Source organism: Coprinopsis cinerea (assembly GCF_000182895.1).
Source record: "Coprinopsis cinerea okayama7#130 chromosome 2 map unlocalized cont3.2, whole genome shotgun sequence".
Lineage (NCBI taxonomy): Eukaryota > Fungi > Basidiomycota > Agaricomycetes > Agaricales > Psathyrellaceae > Coprinopsis > Coprinopsis cinerea.
Genome location: NW_003307543.1, coordinates 2,713,171 through 2,736,657, shown reverse-complemented (window position 1 = coordinate 2,736,657; position 23,487 = coordinate 2,713,171). Strand labels below are relative to the sequence as shown.

The 23,487-nt window shown below is 52.1% G+C and overlaps 11 protein-coding genes across 11 annotated transcripts; 5 read left to right on the top strand and 6 right to left on the bottom strand.

The window, feature by feature from the left end:
- Positions 1 to 1,850: 1,850 nt before the first annotated feature.
- CC1G_13986 (hypothetical protein) lies at positions 1,851 to 2,900 on the bottom strand (the record flags this gene model as incomplete). The annotated part of the gene is made up of 2 exons (XM_002911901.1): positions 1,851 to 2,578; positions 2,639 to 2,900. The coding sequence occupies 2 exons, from the start codon at positions 2,898 to 2,900 to the stop codon at positions 1,851 to 1,853; spliced, it is 990 nt and encodes a 329-aa protein (XP_002911947.1).
- Positions 2,901 to 5,028: 2,128 nt separating this feature from the next.
- On the top strand, positions 5,029 to 6,684 carry CC1G_10838 (GTP binding protein Cdc42). The gene is made up of 7 exons (XM_001833721.2): positions 5,029 to 5,089; positions 5,184 to 5,290; positions 5,438 to 5,493; positions 5,569 to 5,625; positions 5,689 to 5,761; positions 5,821 to 6,155; positions 6,222 to 6,684. Exons 3-7 carry the CDS (start codon positions 5,446 to 5,448, stop codon positions 6,285 to 6,287), a joined length of 579 nt encoding a protein of 192 aa, XP_001833773.1. The 5' UTR covers positions 5,029 to 5,089; positions 5,184 to 5,290; positions 5,438 to 5,445; the 3' UTR covers positions 6,288 to 6,684.
- Positions 5,214 to 5,378, bottom strand: CC1G_13985 (hypothetical protein; the record flags this gene model as incomplete). The annotated part of the gene is made up of 1 exon (XM_002911900.1): positions 5,214 to 5,378. The coding sequence occupies one exon, from the start codon at positions 5,376 to 5,378 to the stop codon at positions 5,214 to 5,216; it is 165 nt and encodes a 54-aa protein (XP_002911946.1).
- Positions 6,685 to 6,898: 214 nt separating the features above from the next.
- Positions 6,899 to 8,137, top strand: CC1G_10837 (splicing factor 3b subunit 4; the record flags this gene model as incomplete). The annotated part of the gene is made up of 5 exons (XM_001833720.2): positions 6,899 to 6,946; positions 7,000 to 7,066; positions 7,122 to 7,267; positions 7,342 to 7,470; positions 7,529 to 8,137. The coding sequence occupies 5 exons, from the start codon at positions 6,899 to 6,901 to the stop codon at positions 8,135 to 8,137; spliced, it is 999 nt and encodes a 332-aa protein (XP_001833772.2).
- Positions 8,138 to 8,285: 148 nt separating this feature from the next.
- CC1G_10836 (endoplasmic reticulum protein) lies at positions 8,286 to 9,024 on the bottom strand (the record flags this gene model as incomplete). The annotated part of the gene is made up of 5 exons (XM_001833719.2): positions 8,286 to 8,312; positions 8,373 to 8,557; positions 8,612 to 8,825; positions 8,876 to 8,930; positions 8,981 to 9,024. 5 exons carry the CDS (start codon positions 9,022 to 9,024, stop codon positions 8,286 to 8,288), a joined length of 525 nt encoding a protein of 174 aa, XP_001833771.2.
- Positions 9,025 to 9,724: 700 nt separating this feature from the next.
- On the top strand, positions 9,725 to 13,649 carry CC1G_10835 (amidohydrolase; the record flags this gene model as incomplete). The annotated part of the gene is made up of 10 exons (XM_001833718.2): positions 9,725 to 9,869; positions 9,920 to 10,267; positions 10,322 to 10,490; positions 10,540 to 11,738; positions 11,797 to 12,234; positions 12,292 to 12,640; positions 12,709 to 12,812; positions 12,865 to 13,101; positions 13,159 to 13,310; positions 13,371 to 13,649. The coding sequence occupies 10 exons, from the start codon at positions 9,725 to 9,727 to the stop codon at positions 13,647 to 13,649; spliced, it is 3,420 nt and encodes a 1,139-aa protein (XP_001833770.2).
- A 714-nt stretch (positions 13,650 to 14,363) lies between these two features.
- Positions 14,364 to 15,252, bottom strand: CC1G_10834 (hypothetical protein; the record flags this gene model as incomplete). The annotated part of the gene is made up of 3 exons (XM_001833717.2): positions 14,364 to 14,618; positions 14,702 to 14,799; positions 15,132 to 15,252. The coding sequence occupies 3 exons, from the start codon at positions 15,250 to 15,252 to the stop codon at positions 14,364 to 14,366; spliced, it is 474 nt and encodes a 157-aa protein (XP_001833769.2).
- Positions 15,253 to 15,786: 534 nt separating this feature from the next.
- CC1G_10833 (hypothetical protein) lies at positions 15,787 to 16,398 on the bottom strand (the record flags this gene model as incomplete). Its single annotated transcript, XM_001833716.2, has 5 exons — positions 15,787 to 15,826; positions 15,879 to 16,015; positions 16,097 to 16,196; positions 16,244 to 16,308; positions 16,366 to 16,398. 5 exons carry the CDS (start codon positions 16,396 to 16,398, stop codon positions 15,787 to 15,789), a joined length of 375 nt encoding a protein of 124 aa, XP_001833768.2.
- Positions 16,399 to 16,653: 255 nt separating this feature from the next.
- On the top strand, positions 16,654 to 18,855 carry CC1G_10832 (hypothetical protein; the record flags this gene model as incomplete). The annotated part of the gene is made up of 6 exons (XM_001833715.2): positions 16,654 to 16,774; positions 16,839 to 17,144; positions 17,196 to 17,292; positions 17,365 to 17,377; positions 17,446 to 18,123; positions 18,177 to 18,855. Exons 2-6 carry the CDS (start codon positions 16,845 to 16,847, stop codon positions 18,853 to 18,855), a joined length of 1,767 nt encoding a protein of 588 aa, XP_001833767.1. The 5' UTR covers positions 16,654 to 16,774; positions 16,839 to 16,844.
- A 763-nt stretch (positions 18,856 to 19,618) lies between these two features.
- On the bottom strand, positions 19,619 to 20,909 carry CC1G_13984 (hypothetical protein; the record flags this gene model as incomplete). Its single annotated transcript, XM_002911899.1, has 5 exons — positions 19,619 to 19,959; positions 20,017 to 20,074; positions 20,255 to 20,301; positions 20,774 to 20,783; positions 20,841 to 20,909. The coding sequence occupies 5 exons, from the start codon at positions 20,907 to 20,909 to the stop codon at positions 19,619 to 19,621; spliced, it is 525 nt and encodes a 174-aa protein (XP_002911945.1).
- A 278-nt stretch (positions 20,910 to 21,187) lies between these two features.
- On the top strand, positions 21,188 to 23,251 carry CC1G_10829 (hypothetical protein). Its single transcript, XM_001833712.2, has 2 exons — positions 21,188 to 23,069; positions 23,126 to 23,251. Exon 1 carries the CDS (start codon positions 21,297 to 21,299, stop codon positions 23,028 to 23,030), a length of 1,734 nt encoding a protein of 577 aa, XP_001833764.1. The 5' UTR covers positions 21,188 to 21,296; the 3' UTR covers positions 23,031 to 23,069; positions 23,126 to 23,251.
- The last annotated feature ends 236 nt before the right edge of the window (positions 23,252 to 23,487 follow it).

Sequence of the window (23,487 nt, the reverse complement as noted above, 5' to 3'; positions counted from 1 at the left end):
CAGAACATCTCCAGAACCCATAACTAGAATGAAACCTTCGGAAAGAATGCAGCCAAGAATAAATCACCGTTCATGGTCAGTAAAGAAAAAAGGAATGTCCCGCATAAAAGGCCTACAGAACTTGGGTCATCAGGTCAGTGCATCAAGACATAACTACGACCGTTAACCTGTTTTCTGGCCAAAGTCCATTCCATACCGAAACGCTCCTGGATAGGTCCAGGCGATGAAAATTCCCTTACGCGGTTACTAAAGCCCCTAACGAGCGATATGACAGTCGTGAGAAACGGGGCCTGGGCACAGCCACCCAAGACCTGCTGTGAGCAATACGCGAGATTCTAAGTTCCTCTCATCCTTCCCGTCTACCGTTTCAGCATTCTGAAGTTCCTCTCGGCAATTCTAGTGCAAGAACTCAGAAACGAACATCAATACAGTTCCAGAGCTCGACATGGCACGGTCCAGTGTCACCAGTGACGATGGGCTGTCTGACGCAGAATCGACTTCGAGCCTATCTGTCGACGTTGCCTCTGTCCTTGGTGTTAAAGGCCCTCTGCGTTTTCAACCCCACGGCTGTACCCAAAGGGCGCACATAATCCTCAGACGCGTGGTTGACTCTGATGATGATGAAGAACCGCGTGTGGTCCGGTTCAGTTTCTTCGCGCAGAAACGGATTGACGTCAAACCCGGGAAAGAAATCCTGCTGGCTATAACGACCGACGATGAACAGCTCAAGGACACGCCTCTAGTCTTTGTAGGTGACTACAAGGACTCTTCTTCCACAGAGGATGAAGATCTACCTGCAGTCGAGGAAGAGCCTGTTTGTGTGGTGCCTCCCAAAATGAGAAGAGGCTGGACAAGAGTACATACCATTCCAAGTAAGCACGAGATTACGACAATTAGAAGTCTAAAACGAAACTTTGCTCCATTCTAGGGCCCCCGGCTGTTGAAAAGCCTTCCATTGGTATTCAGGCCGTTCCGGAATGCAATTCAGCGAATGTACAAGCGGAGCCACTGTGCGCTTCTGTGTCCATTCAAAAGGATTTGGAGTACACTGGGGTATCAGTTCAAGCGACAGAGGCTATTTTCACGTCTTCCTATCCAACGCCTACGCCCCCGGCGCTTCCTGCTGCACCCATTCCTGTCTTCCCTCCAGTTGACGATGACCTCCGCGACCATGAAGAAGAAATGGAGATTTCAGATTGCGTGAGTGGCATCCCCTCAACCAGATATTTCAATTCAAGAGTTAGAGTTCTCAGGAAGATCGCCGTAGCCTGTCTCCCATGGACCTCGACTCACCGACCAGTTCTGCAACATCTTCTCCCATTACCTCCACGTTCCCTTCTATCGCCAACTCGTCGCAAACATCCATACCTGAGCACTCGGTCTCTCCGGTAGTTAAACAACTCCCCTCACCGGAGCCCTCGCAGTTGGTACCGTTGTCGACAGATGAGCCTGGGCCCCCATCACGAATCTCCAGTCCCCCGCACTCGCCCAAGTCGTCTAGGAGTTGTTCTGTTCCTTTGGCGCAAGAGAAGCCTTGGTTACCTTCCCCGCCTGCTTCCCAAGAACCCACGGTGCCTCCATCCACTGCCTCCACGACTACTTCGGGGGAAGGCAGGGACAGCAATGCGGCGAGTGTGCCTGTTAGGAAGCCAGCACTCAAAATAGGTATCATGGATATGTTCGTGAAGGCCAAACTTCCAACTGGACCCTCTGACTTACTGGCGTCCATACCAACGGGGGTGAGTAAACATGTTACAGGGGAGGCTCCTTCGGCGAAGGTGGGTAGCACATTCTTTATTCCGCTAACACGTCGTCTGAAGTCGAAAACGGTAGCCATCAACAGACCAAACTCAGCCCACCGCGTTGCCAAGCGCGGGGCCAACGACAGACAAACCCTCTCCTGCACCTCCATCTCCCCGTGTCAACGCTGTAGCATCTTCGAGCAAGACAACTCTGCAGAGCAAGCCCATCCCTACAGGCCCGAGACATTTTAACAGATCGGTGAATTCAGATCCTTTGCAGAACCCTCTTGGTATTCGACCATCGACGCCCAACTTCGTAAAGGCAGAAAAACCTCCTCCCAGCGGGCCTAAAGCTTTATCGGCAAACATTGCAAAGAAGACGATCGTTGTGGACGGTAAGTGGTCCGCCTCGCGCGCAACGGGCGCAACGTCAACTACTCCCAATCCGTCGAACTCGTCGACGGCAACCACTAAATCCGCGAGGCGCAAGAGGAAAAAGCAAAAAGCCGGGAATGCCCCTACAACAGCGAACCAGGGTACAGCGGAAGCTCCGCTTCCGCCATCGTTGCCCCCGCCACGACCACCTCTACCGACAGAACCCGGAACAGTGACTGCCTCGACTTCGAAATGGAAGCCCGTGAATGCGCCAAACTGGGCCGAGTCATCGGCTTCGTCGAATGTGAACGAGATTGGCCCATCGAAGCGGTCTACCTCGCCGTATCTGCATTGGTCGCCATCGAGCCCTCCGCTGGGCCAGCATGCCTCCTCTGGCCAGTCGACCGCACCCTTACCTGTGTCGTCGATACCCGAGCCCGTCAGTTCGAGGGCGACTGGCTCTTGGAATTATCGGGGAGGTAAGCGCGTTTGCTCAGAACTTATGATGCCTTCTTTCTGACCTCGTTGCTCATCAGGGCCACCGGAGGATGTGTGCCCAAGGTGGGGCTCTCCAGAAAGATTTGAGCCGACACCCGTTCCAAGTGCATCGACGCTGGTCAGGACAGCCTCTTCCACTGCACCGTGGTCCGGTCCCGCTTCCTCAGGGTGGAGTTCTCCGGAAAGGTTTGAAGCGTTATCTCTTCCGACCGCATCGACGTCGGTTAGGGCCATCTCTCCATCTTCGTCAAGGACTCGCTCCCCCCCACCGGCTGCACCTGCCATTCCTTTGGCATTGAGCTTGCATGGTCTGAGACCTCTCCCTGCTGCGCAAGGTAGGATTGTATTGCATGTTGATCGCTGTTTTCATCCTTGACTTATGAGATTCTATCAAGCTCCTCCCATGACACATCCGTTGCCGGCCAAGCCTCAGCCTACTTCTCCAACTTGCCAACGCGGGTTGAAACGTGGACGACCTCTCTCACCCGATCCTCCTGAAAGGAGTGCCGAAAGCCAGAACAAGAAGAGGCATCGCATCAAATGGCCGGTGGTCAGAAGCAACTTGACCAAGTACTTGCATGGCGATGGGGAACCCAATGCGCACAACATAAGCTTTAGTGCCGACGGAAATTACTTTGTGCTGAGCTGTACGTTGCTGTGGCCTCTTTGGTCTTCCGTAGAAGAACTTACAATGGTATATGCAGGTTCTGATCGGACAGTTCGTGTGTGGAGTAATCGTTCACGTTCAGAGATTGCGCGTTTGAGTCATAATGCACCTGTTGTGAACACAGTTTGGCTGGCTGATGATGCGGGGGTCATAGCCCTCACGGATGATGGACTGGTGCATAAATGGGCGAGGGTGGTATGTATCTCGTCGAGACATCGGTGAAGAGAATTTGACCCGTAGTTCTCTAGGCTGATAACAGATGGGAATGGTCGAAAGTACTCGATGCTGGGAGTGATTATCGTTCCGAGCAAGATCCCATCTGCTTCGCGTACGCCCGCGATAAAATCGCAGTCTCGTTCCCAAGGATGGGTGTCAAAGTTTGGACCTGGAATCGGGGTAAGTTTTCAGGGAAGTTGGAACGCTTCTTGGCTGTTATTGATTGATGCGTTACGCAGGGCTATGCGTATGGCAATCGCAACGGTCGATCTTGAGGCAGAATGTGACGGCGATCAAGTTTATCGCGGATGGGATGGCTCTGATTGGAGGCACGAGAGATGGTGCACTGTGAGTTTGGATACGCGATGTGCCGTTTTCTCGCTCTCCCGCTGATTATCACTATTCAAGGTGGTATTGCGAGATACCGAACGGGACGCTGAGAGCTTATGCTTTTCTCAGGACCAAAATGTGAGTGCCATACCTCCGTTGTCGTCTCACTAGGAAGGTCCTGACGTTGTGTGCGTGTTGATCAAGTGTTTCGCTTGACATGAGTCCGCAGGGGACGCATGTTCTAGTCGGGCAGGACAACGGAAGCGCAGTACTCGTTGCCCTCCGGATGTCCGAGAATAAAGGTCACGTTGAGCAGATATACACATGCAAGGATCAACAGCCGCAACTGCAACAGCCGCATTCATCGAGATGTCCGCCTGGGTTTGAATTTGGGGCTGTGTTTGCTACACAGTCCCAGGCCATCCTTCTTGGGTCGATTGAGAGCTGCGTGCTTGTCTGGGATAAGAAGAAGGCTGCGATAGTTTATGGGCTTGAGCACGACCAGGGTGAGTTGTTTGTTTTATGCTCGGCGGCGTTTGGCCGGGATGGAATCGAGGACTGACATTTGGTTCCTCCGATATGTAGGTGATTGTATTCAGGCTGTCGCTGTGAGTTTCCGCTTTCATGGTTTAGGTTGGAGTAAGGCCACATGTTGATGACGTTTTTGTTACGATCAATATAGACGTTGGATGGAGGTGGGACAGGAAAGGAAGGATGTATGATCACCGCTACAAAGGAAGGCCAGTTGTGTTGGTGGTCTCTTCCCGTAGCCGCTTCGTCCCAACCGAGCCAAGGTGGGTTTGGTCATTAGTTTTGTGGAAGACTCCTCTAAATCTGAGTTGGGGACATCAGGGGATGAAGCACCAAAGAAGTAGAAGCGGGCGACTCCATCTTTGGATCATTAACACTTCGGCTACTCTGATATCTGTCGGGATTTCACCCATTTATCCGATTATCGTTTTGGACAGTATGGGTTTAGGATTTTCAATAGGAGATACCATCTAGTTTAATTGAGAAGTTCATGTACATATAATTTTTTGGAGATATGGAATTGTGATGGCGGGTTCAGGTACGAATTTGGGCTGAGTTGAAACGGGGAAAGATAGTTTGTGCATGTTTGTTGTCGTGCCAGTCGGACAGCGCCGTGGTGGTTTACCCAAGTGATCCCAAAGTCCGAGTTACAACCAACCCATCCAGACCGTCAGCGACAGTCAGCGCTCGAAATCGTTTTACACTCTAGCATTCAACTTCAAATCGCTCTGTATGTCTTTTGTATTCTTGTTACAGTCCCCCTTTTACTCCAAATCCCCGCTCAAAATGCCCAGCAATTGACACTATCGCTTCTGGTCCCGCAGATTTCAACACCGTCGCGCGAACATCCGCGGTTAGGGCCCCTGCATTTCAAAGAGCAATCGGTTATCGTCGTCGTCTTTTCTTGAGAGCTCCTTAGGCGAATATCCAGGTGAGTTTCCCTCTCCACCGTCCACAATCCAGTCCAAGGGCGTCGCATAGCCACGAGGCCCCGTTGCCACGCTGAATAGCAGGCCCATTGTGCAGCCCAGGGCGATATTGCTGCAGCAGACCGGTCTTGCTCATGCATTATCTTCAGTGAACAGAATGCAAACGATTAAATGTGTTGTTGTTGGTGATGGTGCGGTTGGCAAGGTTCGTCCTCCTGTTTCCCCCCTTTCGCTTCTCACCACACACCGAACTCGAACGCTGAGCGGGCACAACCATTAGACTTGTCTCCTCATTTCCTACACCACCAACAAGTTCCCGAGCGAGTATGTTCCAACTGTACGTCACCCCCCGTTTGACTCGCCCAGCCCTGTGTTCGATATCCAATCGCTCCCACAATAGGTGTTCGACAACTATGCGGTCACGGTCATGATCGGCGAAGACCCCTACACGTTAGGTCTCTTCGATACCGCCGGTATGTCTTTGCTTGAATTGCGTTGAAAGACAACAGAGGGGTCCTCAAAATATCTCCAGGTCAGGAGGATTACGATCGTCTTCGTCCCTTGTCATACCCCCAAACGGATGTCTTCCTCGTCTGCTTCAGCGTCACATCACCGGCATCGTTCGAGAACGTGAAAGAGAAGTGGTTCCCTGAAGTGCACCACCACTGTCCTGGCGTGCCGTGCTTGATTGTTGGAACACAGGTGGACTTGAGGGATGATGCGCAGGTGATTGAGAAGTTGGCCAGGCAGAAGCAGAGACCTGTCAGCGCTGAGAGCGGCGAGCGGCTTGCTAGGGAGCTTGGTGCAGTCAAGTATGTGGAGTGCTCGGCGTTGACACAGAAGGGTTTGAAGAATGTGTTCGATGAGGTGCGTTTCTTCAGTTTCTTAGGTTCCGGTGGATGTTGTGTGTGCTGACTTTTTCTCCTCCCATAGGCTATTGTCGCCGCCCTGGAGCCGCCGATTGTCCCAAGGAAGAAAAATAAGTGCAACGTCCTCTGATGATGAACCCTCTTTCCGCCAGCCTTTTTTACGTCTTTCTTCACGCTTTTACGAGCTTGCATTCCTTGCCATGACCTGGTTATATATCCGACGTTTGCCTTATTTTTTCTTTCTCTCTCGACTACCTTCCTAACTGCTGCCCTCCCTCTTTTTTTTTCTCTCTGCCTCCCCTTCTTTATGTTAAATCAGACATCTTTCGGTTTTCATCTCAATGCTAAGTTTCTTGGTGAGATGGTGTGTGTATTTCACCGCAATAATGGTTAGCTCTTTCTTTTCCACTAGAATTACAATTGTTACACTACTGTTTTTTTGTTTGGAGCTCATCGTGGTCGTAGTCTTTGCTTCATACCCGACTACCCATTGTGGAGGACTAATTATCAGGGTCATTGTGCTCCAGACGTACGAATGAGAGCTCTTTCAATTGAACAGACTAAGCGCTGGAATGCTTTACTCCTGTTTTAAAGTGGTCCCACCAGGACTGACTCGCTGAGTATGCTTTTCGTGGCTATGCTTGATGCGTGGCGTCGGGCCGTGTGAGATCCGTTGCCGGAGGTTGTAGTGACTGTGCCAAGGCTTTGTCGAGCTCACTGCACTTCTCTCGAACTTTCACCATGTCGCGTCCTCAAGATGACAGAAACCAAGAGGCTACAGTGTACTTGGTGCGTATACCAAGTCAACGTGCTGGAAATTCTGCTTATATGCGTTTCTGCAGGGAAATTTGGACGAGAGGTGTACAGATGCACTCATTTGGGAGTTGATGTTGCAGGCTGGTCCCGTCGGTGAGTACCAGTTAATTCCATTCAACCCATGGCACGAACGCTAATTCCAATCTAGTTAACGTCCATTTACCAAAAGACCGTATATCAATGGCTCATCAAGGATACGGTTTCTGTGAGTTTTTGACGGAAGAAGACGCGGAATATGCCTGTAAGATCATGAACCAGATTAAACTTTGGGGAAAGCCCATAAGAGTTAACAAGGTCTGTCACAGGTCTCTTTCTTTTGTCCGTAAAGTCAAGTGGCTGATTGTATTTGTGCTTTGGGATGATGTTAGGCGTCTTCGGATAAAAAGCAACTCGATGTTGGCGCCAATTTGTTCGTTGGGAACTTGGATGAGAATGTGGACGAGCGACTATTGTATGATACGTTCAGTGCGTTTGGTATGATGGCTACGACGGCCAAGGTGCGTATTTCTGTCTCTTTGTAAAGGTTATGTTTCACCCATACTCTGTTTCGTGTAGATTGCTCGAGATCCCTCAACAGGTGTATCAAAGGGCTACGGTTTCGTGTCCTACACCGACTTTGAATCCTCCGACGCAGCCATCGAATCCATGAACGGCCAATTCCTCATGAACAAAGCCATCACCGTCCAATACGCCTTCAAAAAAGACGGCAAAGGCGAACGTCACGGTACCGCCGCCGAACGACTCCTCGCCCGCGCAGCACGGAAGAACAACGCGCTTCCGGTGGCAGCGCGTCCGCCTCCAGCACCGATGGCGTTTGGCGCTGCGAGGCCGCCTGTGCCTGCTGGGTTCCCGCAGCCGTACCAGGCGGGGCAGTTTGCGGGTGCGTTGGCTGCCCCGCCGCAGCCGCCTGGGTTTACGCCGCAGCAGACGATGGTGGCGCCCCCGCCGCCTGTGGGGATGCCGATGGGTATGCCCCCGCCTGGGATGGCGCCGCCTATGGGTATGCCTCCGATGGGTATGCCGCCCCCGCCTGTTGGGATGCCTGTGTATCCTGGGTATGGTGCGCCGCCTATGGCTCCTCCTGGTGTCCCGCCTCCTGGGTTTGGTGGGTATGCTCCTCCGCCTCCACCACCCCAAGCTATGCAGCAGCAACAACACCAGTGATTTCTGTGTGTGTTTTTCGTATACCTTTTGTCTTTACATTCTGTCATTTTGTCTAATGTTGTATGAAGTATTGCTTTTGAAGCATGAAGGACTAGCGGTGGACATTTGGCTATGTGATAAGTATATTATTACAATAGATTACAGGTGACTAGTGATACAGGGATATCTCCGGAGGCTGGTGGAAAGATCGTCAGCGCCTTCTGAAATCAGAAGGGATGAGGCAGAGTTAACTCACTGGTCCTCGCGTCTCGAAAGCTAACCAGTCTCCTGTGCCCGTGGGTAACAGGCCCATTGACTTGCACTTCCATAATCCAACGCCCAGTGTCAGGAGGTTGCAGGCGATGTAGAGAAGCTTCTGAGGTGTCAAGGTGGTAATTGATTTCGAGTCCTTGGCTGTCGAAGGAGCGAACTGGGCGAATGCTGTAATACATACAGGTCAGTACTCCTCTGGCAAGTTAGGTAAAGGGAACACACCATCGTTCATAGCAAAGACGTTTTTGAAGGGTGTCATGAGGAGCATAAACACGATACCCATGCTGAATATCTGAACGCCTCCGCCGGACATGTAGAGCATAAACGCTTGCATAGGGAGTTGCTTTGCTGGACCGGTCGCGAATTCCCAAGCCCTCTTTGCTTTTATTTCATCGTATGCTTCTTTGGTGGTTGCTGGTTTCTTTGGCGTGGATTTCTGAAGGACGGGGTCAGATTGGAATCACAGAGTTGGTTGTGAGTGCGTACTGATGACGATGACTGGACGCTTGTGAATCCGGGTGGGGGCGGGAGTTTACTCCATCTACAGCCTCGTGAGCATCGTTCGATACAAGAGTAAGGTGGAGAGGATACTTTGTGGATGCTTCCAGCGAAGAATACTCGAGGACAGGGGACATGGTGAGAAGCAAAGGACAAGCTGGGACTGTGAGAAACGCGCTTCATGTCCGCCTTTCTAGGCTTTGACGCCGAACCACATCGTGACTCTCGACAACGACGACGACCTCTGCTTGTTATCTCCAGCGGTCTACTGTACAGTCTCTATGGTCATGAACGATGGACTCTAAACGATACACTGAAGCCCAATGGCTTTCCCTACCACAACCCGCTCGACCTCTAGTAGACCCGTTCCGACGGCGTCACCTGCTCAGGAACTACATAATACTGTCGATCCTCTCAGTCGGTTTCACCTTCTGCGCTCTCTATCTCACAAGGAATGCCTTCAATGAACCTGTCAGCGTTACTAGGTCGTTTAGAGACCCAGCAGACGAATGGCGCGACGATACCTGGCCAATACGCGAGCAAACGCCCTGGGACATCTCCACCGACTACCCCTACCCCCGCAAACTCGCGTACGACGTCTCGGAGGGGACGTGGCTGCGGCTCGACGTCCACCCCAAGACGGGCGACATCGTGTTTGACATGGTGGGGGATTTGTATTGTATCCCAGCGGGTGGATCAATTGGCCCGGAGAGTGTTAGTCGTGCCAGACCTATCCTAAGGGGTGTACCGCACGACTCGGACCCGCATTTCTCGCCGGAGGGGGCTAGGTTGGTGTTTAGGAGCGATGCAGAGCTTGGGGTTGAGAATATTTGGGTTATGGAGTGGAAGGGGTGCGAGGAGATGGAGGTGGAGAGTGGGGACGCGGTGCTCAAGGAGGAGGATGAGGAGTTGCTTGCGAAGGGTGTCAGAGAGACGCCGGAGAGGAGGGTTAGACGGTTGACCAGGGAGGGTCGTCTAGGTGGTAAGTTTCAACCTTATTTAAGCTTTTCATATACTGAAAATAGACTGTAGCCCTACGTGTTACGAACGAGACGTACAGATGGGTGTCGGATGCTCGGTTCCATCCTTCGGGCACCAAGGTCGTAGCCACCAAGTGGTACACGTCTTCTAGGTCGTTGGGTGCAGGTGAAGGATGGGAGTACGAGGTTCCTTCATTGGAGGACATCCGCAACGGTGTTCAGCCCCAAATCCCTGTCGGGAGCGGAACTCGGGTTCTGAGTCGGACCCTGCCACGCGGATGGACTTCGAGCGACTATGGAGACCAGCAGATTGGTCCTGAGCAGATCATTTGGTGTGGAAATGATAGTGTTATCTTTTCCAAGAACAGCGTGGATAGCAGTCGCTTTTCCTACAGCAAAGGTCTGTCATCAGTCGAAGTTCTCTCTAGTGTTAGTTTGTACTGACGCTATTTAGATGTCCACAGTGGAATCTATGCAATCTACCAGCGCAACCTTACGACCGGCTCGACGGAGAAGATTGTCATTACCCGGCCTGGAGGTGCAAGTCGCCCTGAGCTTTCTCGGGATGGACGCTCGCTCGCTTTCGTTCGTCGTGTCCGTGATAAAGCAGCGTTGGTTCTCAAGTGAGTGTTTCTTCTAGGTCACGTACAGGCTGTGACTGACGCCTTTTAGGGACTTGGAGACTGGAACCATCCACCACATCTGGCACGGTTTAACCTACGACCTCACAACCATCTCTGCACCGATGGGTACCTACCCCTCTTATGCATTCACCCCGTCGGACGATGCCGTCATCATTTGGGCAGCTGGCCAAATCTACCGAGTGCCTCTGTCAGTCAATGAACGGGGAGAGCGAGTTTCAGGCGGGACACCACACCCTATCCGTTTCACCGCGCGCATCGAGAAACGCCTGGCAGAAACCCTGCGTGAAGGAACACGAAACCTCGTCCAGCTCGAAACTCAGGAGACACAGCGGGTACAGGCTTTCAAGGAGCTTCGGGTCGACGAGAAAGGCGGCAGGGCGTTGTTCCAAGCTGCTGGCGTCACCTATCTGCACAACGTATACGAGAGGGGCACATTCAAAGTACCGATTCTCCACCCAGAGCAGCCCTACTATTCTCCAGATTTTGTGAAGAATGCTCACGACCTCGTGCTGCACGCTCGATGGTCGGACGTTAATTTTACGTCGTTTGAGATTGCCAATCTCACTGCGCAGACTGCGTTCGAGGTGGAGGGGCTGCCGTTGGGGCGGTACTTCTCCCCTATCCTTTGCGGAAGTGAAGGGAGGACAAGGCGAATTGCGTTTGTCAAGGTCGCGAGCGACTATCTCAGCGGGAATATCATCGCTACCGCCAACCCGGGTTTGTACCTCGGCACAGTAACCCTGCCGTCAGACTGGAACGCCCAAGGCCTCGACAAGGGGACCATCCCTATCCGCGACCTCACCTTTGTCAAATCCCGAATCAGCCCCACCGACCGCGTCAACATGCAATTCCTCGAAGGCAGCAACAAACTCCTAGTACACCAATCCTCCCGGTCCTTCATCATCGACTTGGGTGCTGGATCTGACGCACACGGGAACTACCCGCACCACACCCTAGCAGAGGGAAAGATGAGTTCTGAACTCGCTACTTCAGTCAAGCTAGACAAGAAAGGGGAGAACTACGTTCCTGACAACGTGGCGTTTGTGGATTTCTTCCATGTTTATGTTGCACCTGGGAAGGCTGTTGTTGGGGATGGGGATGGAGCTGGTGAGGGAGGGGTGTGGTCAAAACCGGGGAATTCGACCAAGGGTCTGGCGAGGTTGAGTGTGGATGGTGGGCATGATATTACGTGGAGTGGGGATGGGAAGAAGTTGTTCTGGTTCTTGGGTATGTCTTTGGTGCGTTGTGAGAGAGAAGGGAAACTGAATCTATTGTGTTATTTTAGGCCCGTATCTCCACTCGGTCGAAGTCTACAGGCTCAGTCGGTGCGCGACGAGTATTATTCAGGATAAAGTCAATTTCGGGATCAACTGCGTCAAGGATTTGTTGTACTACCAAGAAGTCCATGTTGAACATTCTACCGATATCGCGAGGTTGAAGAAGGAAGCGAGTGGTTTCAGGCCTGGGATTCAAACTCCAGCATCCAAAGATGCGGAACACGAAGTCTCCTATACCATTAACGACAAGGACAATGGCGCCATCACGGATTTGATGATCATCTTCAATGCTACGCTGCTTACGATGGCTACTGGGAAGCAAGAAACGGATTTGATCAGGGGTGGTATTTTGATTGTGAGAGGGGGTGTTATTGATGCTGTTGCTACTTTGGAGACGTTCTCGGAGGTGGATGTGAAGGGTGCTATTGTGATTGATGCTAAAGGAGGTGAGTTCACTGTCTCTTCGCTCTGCCGGAGGGAACTTGTTGACAATTGTACTGCAGGCTTCGTCGTCCCTGGATTCATCGACGTGCACGCGCACTGGGAAGGATACTCCACGAAGTTCCCGTCTAAATCGTGGGAGATGGAGACATTCCTCGCGTATGGTATCACCACGCTGCACAACCCCAGCGCGGGCACCGTTGACGCCCCAATTGAGAGAGCTAGGATCGAGGGAGGGTTTATGATTGGACCCAGAATCTTCACTGTGGGCGATATCATTTATGGTGCTGGTATACCGGGGATCCATCAGTATATTGTGGACTTGGACGAGGCGAAGGAAGCTTTAACGAGGATTAAAGCTGAGGCTGGGCCGTTTGGGATTTCGTATAAGAATTACAATATTCCTTCGAGGTGAGTGACGATCTGGTGGTTTGCGTTGGGTTGGTGGTTAACGGCGTTTTGTTGTTGTTTTGGGACAGGGCTTCGAGGCAGAGGTTGTTGAGTGTTGCAAGGAATTTCAGTATGTTGTGCGTTCCTGAGGGTGGGATGAACTGGGATTGGGATTTGACATATATCATTGACGGTACGTTGTCGTCACTCGTCCTGTCACAAATCTGATTCTTTATTTTCTCTAGGTATGACGACGGTCGAGCATTCGATTCCTGTTCCCGTGCTGTACGAGGATGTTCAGACTTTGTATGCCTTGAGCGGGACTGGCAACACCCCGACACATATTGTCAATTATGGCGGTGCATGGGGCGAGCAGTTTGTCTGGGCTAATGAAGATATCCCCAATGATCCCAAGTTGCGAAGGTTCATGCGACATGATATCTTGGAAACCCTGTCTGAATCTACTGCAAGGCCTAAGAACTGTAGGTCTACCAGAGTCTCCTTTATTGGATAAAGTCTGACGACTCTATGATCTTTAGCTTATCAATTCTTCAACGCATCAGCATCGGTCGCTCAGATGGTGAAGAAGGGGTTGTTGGCGAACATTGGTGCTCATGGTGAGCAACCTTTGGGAGTGAACTATCATGCAGAGATGGAGTTCACGAGAGCCGGAGGGCTGACTCGTTATGAGGTACGTCCGTCCGTTATGACCTCACCCACCCACTCCATTCACTGACCTTTTTTAACTCAGACCCTCCGCGCTGCCACCATCGACGGAGCAAAGACGATTGGACTCCACGACTCCATTGGCTCTCTCGAAGCTGGGAAGTTGGCTGATTTCCTCGTATTCCCACCTGGGGTGGATCTGTTGGCAGAAGACGATGGGACGCAACCCTTCACCACCGTGGGGCCGACGAGAGATATTCTCCTTGTTGCTAGAGGAGGAAGGATATGGAAGGCTGCGACGATGGAAGAGGTTTGGCCCGTTGCGGGGAGGAAGCAGAGGATACCTATTATCAATTCCGAGTAATGTGATGTGACGATATCTGCTTCATCTTTCTGGATTGCATATGGACAGTTCTATTAACGCCTGTCTAATGGACATGGACATTTTTGCTACTCCCTGCGAGGCTGCTGCGAGTCCTGACTGTTCTAAAAATAGGTTAGTGGGTTGAGGGTCAGGGGGTGGCTGTGCCGGACGGAGCAAGGGTGGGGTGGACTGAATTCTTGTGCACGGGATGTGACTAAGGGTGGTCTATCCTCGCTCCAGGCTCCAAGGTGGATTGCTCGATTGCTGTGCGTGGAACCCTCTAGAGTGGGAGGCTGTGGGGTCCTCCAGATTGTATATAAAGCGTCGCGGGCGGCGTTTGAAGTCTCCATTGTTCCTTTCTTTCCCCCCTCTCGACTGCGACCTCGACGCCGACTTTGCTCTCTTCTCGCCCTCAACTCTCTCATCGCTCGTCGACACACCCGGTCATAGCCATGCGACATCTAGTGGCTTGCCGTACGTGCCCGCCAGGGTTCATCGTTGGCTGAACGCCTTCTTGCAGATGCGCCGTTTACCGGCCTCCTCAACGCACACCATTCGGATGGTCGCCTCAAGGCCAGTTGATCATCAAGCTCATTGAGCTTCAAGAGCTCTTCAGTGCTCAGCACACCGCGCCTCTCGCGCTGGTCATCACTCCATTTCATCGTCATCGGCTCGGACCTTCCCTGTGAGATGTGAACTCTTGCATTCCGTCGCTCAGTCCAGGTTCAGCAGGGCCTTCATGCCCATGTCAAGTTCTCGCGTTCCCCCATTTTTGCCCATGTTTGTCGCTCTGCCGACATCGGTTTTCCAACCCGTCTCATTCGTTTCGCCAGCTTCGGCTTCGGCTTTCGACCACGTTTGGCCCTCGTGTTGGCCTATTACGCGTCCGTCCACTCCAAGACTGGTTCCCCTCCTGGGCCGTCTTTGGCTTTCCATCTCTTCGTGAGATTCACCTTTACCTGTGCCAACCTTGACATCGTCAGTTGCCTGCAAGAACGGCCCCTCAACGTTTTGGTCATCTTCCACTCATTCACACACGCTTTCTCTCTCACCTTCGTGCAAGTCGTCAACTTGTGTCCAGTGTGATCGTATGGTTCATATTGCCCGTTCACCACGTTAACCTGTCGGAGTTCCGCCACACATTGGCACTCTATCATAGTTTAGGCTATTGTTAGAGTCGGTACATCTGTATCACTGGTGTTGTAGGGCTGTGTTGTTGAGGTGTGTTGTTGGGGCTGTAGGGGTGTTCCAGGGTTTGTAGGTGGTTTAGGGTTCTGGTCGGATTTGGGAGGAGACGTGGGTTCATGTCTGGATGATGAAGACTTCACCTCGCTGCAACGCTGCGCGATTCGCTCTTCCTTATGGAAGTATCCCACTTTGACTTTCTACCGGTGTGTTCCGCGTTGATTTCTCACTTGGCTCGTTCCTAGCGGGCGAGTTTGGTTGGGCTCATCGTTATGGACGTATCGTAATTTCCTTTACTTTTCTTCGAGTTGAAGCTTAAAGCTTGTTTTGTCGAGGACGTGGGGTTGGGAGTAGGTCGATGGTGGATTGCTTGTATGGGTTTTAACGTGCGTTTTCTGTTTTGTTCTCCCAACTTCATTCTGATAGGTTTGTGTACAGGGTAGCTGCAGGACGGTGTCGTCGGGTGTAGTGGGTGGTGGTGGTCTTTTTCCTACTACTCATCGTAGGCAAGTTTCCTTTACCCAACTACTTTCTCACTGCCTCTGACACCGTGTAGTGTATCAGCCGGTTGCTCGAGTGTAGTTGTTATGTTGGTGGTTTTCTACTCATAGTTATCCATAACCGCTTGCGGGGCGTGGAGAGGGAGGGAGGTGGGCCATTGCATTTTATGGCTCTCCATTTTGCCCCTTAGTCTAGTCTGTGCACCAATCGACTACCTTTTTATATCCTTCATTAATGTGTGACGTAAGAGCGACAAAGGAAATCTACCAAGTCCGGAATGGCTTATGACTTGGGACGTCCCCTTGGGACGTTCTTTTGAGAGTACTTAGCGGCTAGTTCTCAGAACAATATTTGACGTATACTTTGTAGCCAGACGTAACGATTAGATTTCTTCATACAATTGCGACTCAATGAGTCGGAACTTCAATCATCGCTTCTCCTTGCCCTCTGTTTACTTGCCGAAGATGGCAGCGAAGGTCGTTCCTTGGTGACTGCACGCCGAAAGTGAGAGGACATTCACCATACATTCAATTTCTAACTCACCCAATGTAGGCCCTGCCTGGATCGTTGAAGACAACGTAGCCCCTATCTCCTGGAACGCCGAGTTTCTCCTTGAAGAACGCGAACAGCTCCGCGCTGTATTTCTCATTCAGATCAGGCTTGATGTTGTCCAAGCTCACCTATGCAGCAGGAGCGTCAATCAACCAAGTCAATCAACCAAGCTATCCGGGCAACAGGCGCAGCTGGGTCACTGTACGTACGATGGTGAGCAGGAACGCGGGGTCGAATGATCCAGCAAACGTGAGGGCTGGGTTGTATTTGACATTGACGGAGATGTATTTCTCAGGTTTACCCAGGATGCTGGCGCCGAACTGAAGAAGCGTGCGTCGTTGTCAACGCCGTGTCACCTCCAAGGCATATTCATCTCACTCGCCTTGGAGAACTCGAGCGCGAACGCCTTCTCATCTTCGATCTGGACAACGTCGGTCAATCACACTTTAAGCCCCTTTCAGTGCGGTAAGCGCCTTACCTTGACGTTGGTGGTGAGGTCGAGGGACGGCATGGTTGTCTGAGTATTATGTGGGAGGAAGAAAGGACGAAGAAGCCATTTCTTTCTGAATTTCAGTCGTTCAAATAGTAACTGGATGACGCTACGGTCATGGACGGCTGAACTGTTAATTAGCTTTATCTTATCTTATCTCATGGTCATTGCCATCTGTGATCACCCCGCGTTGTCCCCTATTGAAGCCACCATCATGACAAGCTCCATGATCTCCCCGGAATATGATCAAATGGCATCAGGCTCGCTGCCTGCACCGGTCGCGAGGTCCCTTACTTAAATGAATCCCAAGCCTTTTTGCCGTCAAACCCACTTTTGTTCTTGAACGACCACGTTGTGGGCGAGATTCGCGTAACGACCGTAGTCGCCGTCGTTCAAGGTTGTAACGCTGTAGACCCTCTTAACTCAAAGAGAGCGCTTCAAGTGCTGACTAGACTACACAGAACACCATGAAGTTCGACATATACAATTTGACAGACGAGACGATCACAGCATCGTCTTCGAGGGCAGAGTCTGCTGCTTTTGTTTATCTGCAGCCGCAGAAGCCAACGAGGGCTCCTGGGGGTGCATGGAAACGGCTGTACCTAACCAAAACGTCTGCTGCTACCGACGCGACCGCCAATGCCCAAGAGAAGGAATCTGCAGGGACCTTCGAGATCCCTCTGCCTGGATCTTGGTCGAAGAGGAAGGGCTCCTGGAATGAGGTGTCCCTCGCGGAGACCACACCATGGAGAGTCTACTGCTACTGGGTACGTCCTCCAAGTTATCACCACCAATATGCCCTAAATTGCGCGCGATAGTCCGCCCAAGCACTGGTCGTCCTGCCACGAAGGAACGTCTCCTCGTTTTTGGCAGACATGCCTGATTCACTACCGCTCTCTTCCCTACTCCTGCCAGGTTAGTCTCTCTTGGGCGACGTAGTCCTATAGTTAGACTTCTTGATGCTAACGACGCGTTCACATGATACAGGTACTCACGAAACGTACGTTCTCTCTGTCACTGCTATCCGGAAAGACTGAATTTGAATTGAATCATTCATTACTCCTGTAGGATGGCTTTCTATGGATGGCCGGTATCGCAGTGCCAAGAACCGAGTGATACACTCTCAGCGCAACTCCTCGCTGGTATCCGCGTTTTAGATGTCCGACTAGCAGTCGTGCCCGTCACCGCCAAATACCTCCCCTTCAACTTCAAGTCCAAATCCACGCCCGCCCCCGTTCCCAATCCAACCTCGACCGACCCACCTGGGGCAGTAACAGCCACAACAACGTCTGCCGAACCCGAACTTCGACTCCTCGCCTACCATGGTATCTACCCGCAGCGCACCCCGTTCACCACCATCCTCAGCACCATCCACACGTTCCTCAACTCACCCGCCGGCCAGAGTGAGACGATCGTAATGTCGCTGAAGCAGGAGGATTTCCAGGTGACGTCGAAGGATGTATGGGCGCGGTTGGTGAGGGAGGAGATCATGGCTAGCCCTGGGGGTTTCAAGAACACTGGTCCGGATGGGAAGAGGGATATGGGGATGTGGTATTTGGAGAATCGGATCCCGACGCTGGGCGAGGTTAGAGGGAAGGTGGTTATGTTCAGTCGGTTTAATGGTGACAAGCAGAATTGGGAGGGTGGGACGCAGGGGATGGGGATCCACCCTACTCGATGGCCCAATAGTGATAGGAACGGGTTTGTGTGGAAGCTGAAGGGCACGACAGTTAGAACGCATGATTGGTATGTGCGCCTTCTCATTACGTCTGACCATGGCTAAGATGGTCGTTATTTAGGTATGCTATACCCTCGTTCCTTTCCGTCCCAGAGAAGGTTACGCTTTCGACGTCCGTTCTACATCCAACGATCTCCGTCCCACTCACATTCCCCCTTCCCGAGCCCGGGAACGTCTACGACGATACCGAGCCACAGCTCAGCATCACCTACCTCTCCGCTGCAACCTTCCCCCTCGCCCTCCCACCTTTTGTAGCCAAAGGCATCGGTTTCCCAGGCTGGAAACTGGGCTTCGAAGGAGTGAATTCCAGAACGGCAAAGTGGTTATTGGAAGAGCTCGTGCCTGCGCTGAGGAGTACACCCGCAGCACAGCTGCACGATCAAGCGGTTGCTAATGCGGACGTTAACACTGCTACGAGGGATGGGCCTGTGGATCCTGATACCCTTAGAAGGAGGAGGTTGCGGTGGTGGAGGAAGGAGAAGAAGGTGGTGGATGATAGAGGTGCTGCTGCGCGTGGTGCGCAAGCATCTGCTTCGGGCGTCGCCAATGCCGGTGGTGTAGATGGGGCGGATCAGACGCATGCCTCGGATACCCAAGTTATACCATCGACTACGATGGAGTCGAGGAGGCTGAGGGGATGGGTGATGTTGGACTATTACACATCTGATTCGGGGCTGGTTCCTCTCCTTATCGAATGCAATTACAGAGCGAGGAAGAGTGGACAGGAGGGATGGCCTTAGAGGTGGTGTGGCCTCCATTCCCTTGTTCATTATTTTTTCTTTTGACGTTCTGGACTAATCACTCACTCGGTCTATCTTTTACCATTTATTCTCGGGTTCGGATATCTTTGTCTTCCGCCTGCTCATCTTTTACGAATTTTTAATGACCTTCTTCACGTTTGATGGGCCTTCTGCATATCTATGGAATGCACTGGACTTCTTACATTCCGATCCCCTTGAGGTTGTGAATAATAAGCGCCAAGGGCGCTTCTCGGGCATCGAGGAAAATGGGCAGGGCGGCGACTTCTCCTCGTCTGACGTTGAGATAACGTTTATACGAAAGGGGCGTTTCGCTAACTCTACGAGTTTCACGTTCCAAGGTACTCGTAAGATACCACAGAGGAAGACTCGTCAGACACAAGAAAGATTAAAAACTCCACCAATGAAAAAAGAAAGAAACAAAGAAACAAATATTAAAAAGAAAGATATCATAAGTCAGAAGGATGGCCTTCCGGCTAGAGTCCTCTAAAATCCTTCTAGAGCGGATTTAATAGGCGCTCCGTCGACGTGAGCAGTTGGAACAAAAGTGGGGGTTACCTCACGGAGATGGCTCCGTGTGTATTGGTGGCCCATAGTCCACAGGTCGACAAGGCTAGCTGCCAATGCATATGGGTCGGTTATTACCTTTCCGTGCTGAAGAGCCTAGGATTTGAGAGTTAATTTTCTGAGCTAGAAATGGAAAAAGGGAGGTTCATACCTTGATGGCATCTCGTGCCCAGAGAGTTCAGTCAAAATACTTTCCTTGTGCAACAGGGACCTTCTGCATGATTTCCCATACCTGGTCCCGGGAGTGAGTGAGTTTACCGAGATAAAGTAGCCCGTGAAGCCGCTGCATTTTAGCAGCAGCGGGCCAGCGCTTTGCACTGTAGACATACCCAAGCTCACCGCTGATCGGTCCACCAGATGCAAGAAATGCCATCGCTGTTTCCTCGGGTGACTTGGGATCCGCATTCTTAGGGAGGGCCAGGAAGCCGACGTCGAATCGGTTTTGTTCACCATCCAATCCAGTCCATCCGTCGCGACTGTAGTAAGCAAGGTAGAATCTGTCTTTGTTGATTTCTGAAGCTGGAGAAGCAGATCAGTAAACGCAATAGAGACGCGAAACGAACTTCTGACACTTACCCATGATTTCACTGTCGTCAAGTGTTTCTTTGCAAAGGGTGGTAGACGAGTCGGGATTCTGAGGAATAGAGTAGTGGTTTTGAGAGCATATTTATAGACACTTTGGCGGGTCAAAGCGACGACACTTGCAGAGCGCTTTGACTTCTCATACCGCTTGGAGGTCAAAGCGCCAATCCATCCGCATATGCGGGCTCGGGGAAGGTCACGTCAACAACCACCATACACCGTCATGACTTACTCCGACATAGAACAAGGGGATTCGCAATGAGTCGATCATGGTTTTGGCTATGAGACAGAACGAGTAGGTGAGCGTGCTGCGATCAAGTTTGACTCACAGTCAAGGGGGGGGGGGGGGGGCATCCGATGAGAACCGTACTAGGTCCCAGCATGGCGTGTTGAGCACTACGAAAGGACGCAAACACGGTGTTGCTCACTGACTATCGCACCGGTGAGGTCAATAAAGGGGATGTGTATCTCGCACCAAGAACAAGATCTTGCCCGTCGACGCGCGTGATGTCCAGACTGTAGCAACCTGTTCAGTTGGGATGTTGAAAACCAATCATTGCAAATATTCAAGGCGAGGTTATACTTCTTGATCTAGAGTTAGTAGGTAGTCATATACCTACGAAGGTTCCGCCATTATTGAGCTGAGAATATTATGGTGCTACATTGAGGGACTTGTAAACAGGGGGACAGCGGCGACCGATGACGACAGCGTACCCGTCAAGGAAGGCGGAGCATGGAACTGTTTACTCACTATCGATGGCCTGGTAGATCACTCAGATCAGCGATCTTTATTCTTGAATGCTGCTGGGAAAACTCACTTTAGCTTTGAAGTCAGCGGAAAGCGCAGAGGTGAGCCAGCTGTGCTGGGAAATCGCATCCACATGCATGGGGAGATTGCGGAGCTCACCCTTCTCATAAGGCTGGCCGCTTTATAAGCCTTGCCATATACAGGGGCCTCCGATGACATCGCCAGGGTGCTCAGCACGAGGGCCATTCGATTCAGGATAGAGCTCCGTGCAATAGGCGCCCGTCCTGCACCGCCACAACGGCTTTCGGAAGTTGCCGTTCGGCAGGCAAGCTGACGCCAGCTTTGGTGCCGCAGCCGAGCAGGTTCGTCTCCACGTTTGCCGCCGTTAATATGGAGAGCACTGCACTTGACTCGTCCCTTGTCTCTGCTCCACCACATTCCGGACTGTCCTAGCCTTATAAAAACCAGGACCCACGAATCTAGGCGCACCCCTATCAGGCCCCTAGAGCAGCAATAACAGGGCGAGATGCCATTCGCATCTCACGGCGTGCGGTCTGCTGCCCGCAAAGCCGCCAATGCCCTCCGTTCGCACCATGGGACGAGCGGAGGGACACACCATGGCGGTGGAGGGGCTGGAAGCAGAGCCTTACACACCGCGCCAGTTCGACCACCCACGGTCCACAATTCCCATTTGACCCAGTTCTTCGCAACGACACTTGAACAAATCCGACCTCGTACACCTCCCCACCAACTCTTTTCCTCGACAAGAGGGCTTGTTGCTCGGCTTTTCACCCGCCTCGCTGCACCAGGGATCAAGGTTCCATTGGGACCCAACCCCTTGTCTAATGCAAGCCGGACGCTGGTGAAGGCTAGGCCGATTACCATCCAATCTGGGTTGTCGCTTCCCGTTCGACATGCAATCCGTAACAACAACTTCGGATCGGGCACGTTCCTTCCCAGGGCTCCCCAGGTTCCTATCCGTGGGCCTGTTGCCTCTCAGGTGGGCTTGGGCACCGCCCGAAGCTTCTCTACTGGAAGGCCCATCTTCCAGAACCTCGTCGACAACGTCCCAATCGCAGTCCGCGCACTGTATGAAGCTGACTTGGACGATCTCAAGACCGGCCGACCCAAACCCATGCGCAGGCACCTCGTCGTCGCATCTACGAAGAAGGTTCGTAGGACGGGCGGCTCCAAGTTGAAGGCACGACCTACCAAGATCGAGATGAAGAAGCCTGCTGTCGCAAAAGAGCAGTCATTTGAATCCGCCGACCTCGAGCGCTACTTTTCCGCTCCCGTCGCTCCCGCCGTCACCACCTACCTCCTCATCCCTCTCGCTCCCACCCCTACCAACAGGGTCCCACTTTCCGCACTTGACGATTACCTCGACAGAGCACCAGACATAGCTTCAGGCAACGGGAGGTTCTTACCTCTCCCTCAAGTAGGCCAGACGCACGCCTCGCACAGCAACCACGCTCTTCGTGTATCAACTCTCTTTGCGCGGCTGGACCAGGCCAATGTATGGTCCAGGAGTGGTGTTGTCTGCTCGGCCTATTCTGGGCCAGGAGCTGGGATCATACGGCCCCGACGACGTGATCAAGCCAAGACGAACGTCAGCCGCGAGGACCTGCATGAGTTGGAGGGCGTGTGCACCGTCCTCAAGGTGGAGTTCCAAGGGTGGACGGAGGCGGAGGTTAGAGGTGTTATCGGAGAGAGTGGGAAGGGGTGGTGTTCGCTGGAAGAGGTATGGCATGCCGAAGAAGAGAACGAGAAGGGATATCTATCGGCAGCGGAGGAAGAAGGCGAATCGTTGTTCTCGGGATCTAGCCTGACGTCCCCAGCATCGTTTGCGTCCCCTCTTCCGATGGATACAACGTTCGACATGGGGACGCCTAATATCGATCCAGCACAGTCATTCGTCCTCCCGACCCTCGATTTTTCTTCTTCATTCCTCTCTGAAGCCAACGAACGCCGTGCGTTCAGGGAGGCGGAACAAAATGTGCAACCTGGGGTCGACCTCGAGTACGACGATCCTTGGAATGAATTCGACAGTAGTTCAAGTGAAGACGGATACGTATCTTCCGGGTCTCTATCACCTTTATCATCCATCTCTAGGTCATCCTCGTTCGAGGATGTGATGCAGACCTCTATTCCTGCGTCCCCTTCGTCCCATGGCCCGTCGTCGACTTGGTCAGCTGTCGAATTTAGCTCGAGCTTCTATGAAGCTGCTTCCAATGTTGAACCGAGGGAAGTCCTGTTTTGAAGTTGAATGGCGGGCCCGTGCCCGATTCCCTTATCTATGGTTCGTCTCCAAACTCATACACTTCGTGTCATTCCTGCTCACTACTGCTTCCACAGATTCTCTTTCTGTAACTGAACGCACCAAATCAACGAAACACGAAGGTCTCTATTTGTTATTACCGTATCACCCGCTCTCTGTTTTATTTTGTACTACGCTTCCTTCCAATCGATTGTGTTTTTGAATGAATATCGACGTACCGGCGTCTCGCGTGCCTTGCGCCCTGGTTGAATTCGCAAACCATTGGATACATTCCCCGTTGCTTGCAAATTGATTTCACTGGATTTGACTCACTACCTTAATGGCGAAGCCAGTCGAGGAGGCAGTTAACAATTCTTGAGATATCTCGGAGATTGTCGGTCCAGTTGAAATCGACCGGCACGAGGGTTTAACCGGATACATACCACTAACCATGCCTCTG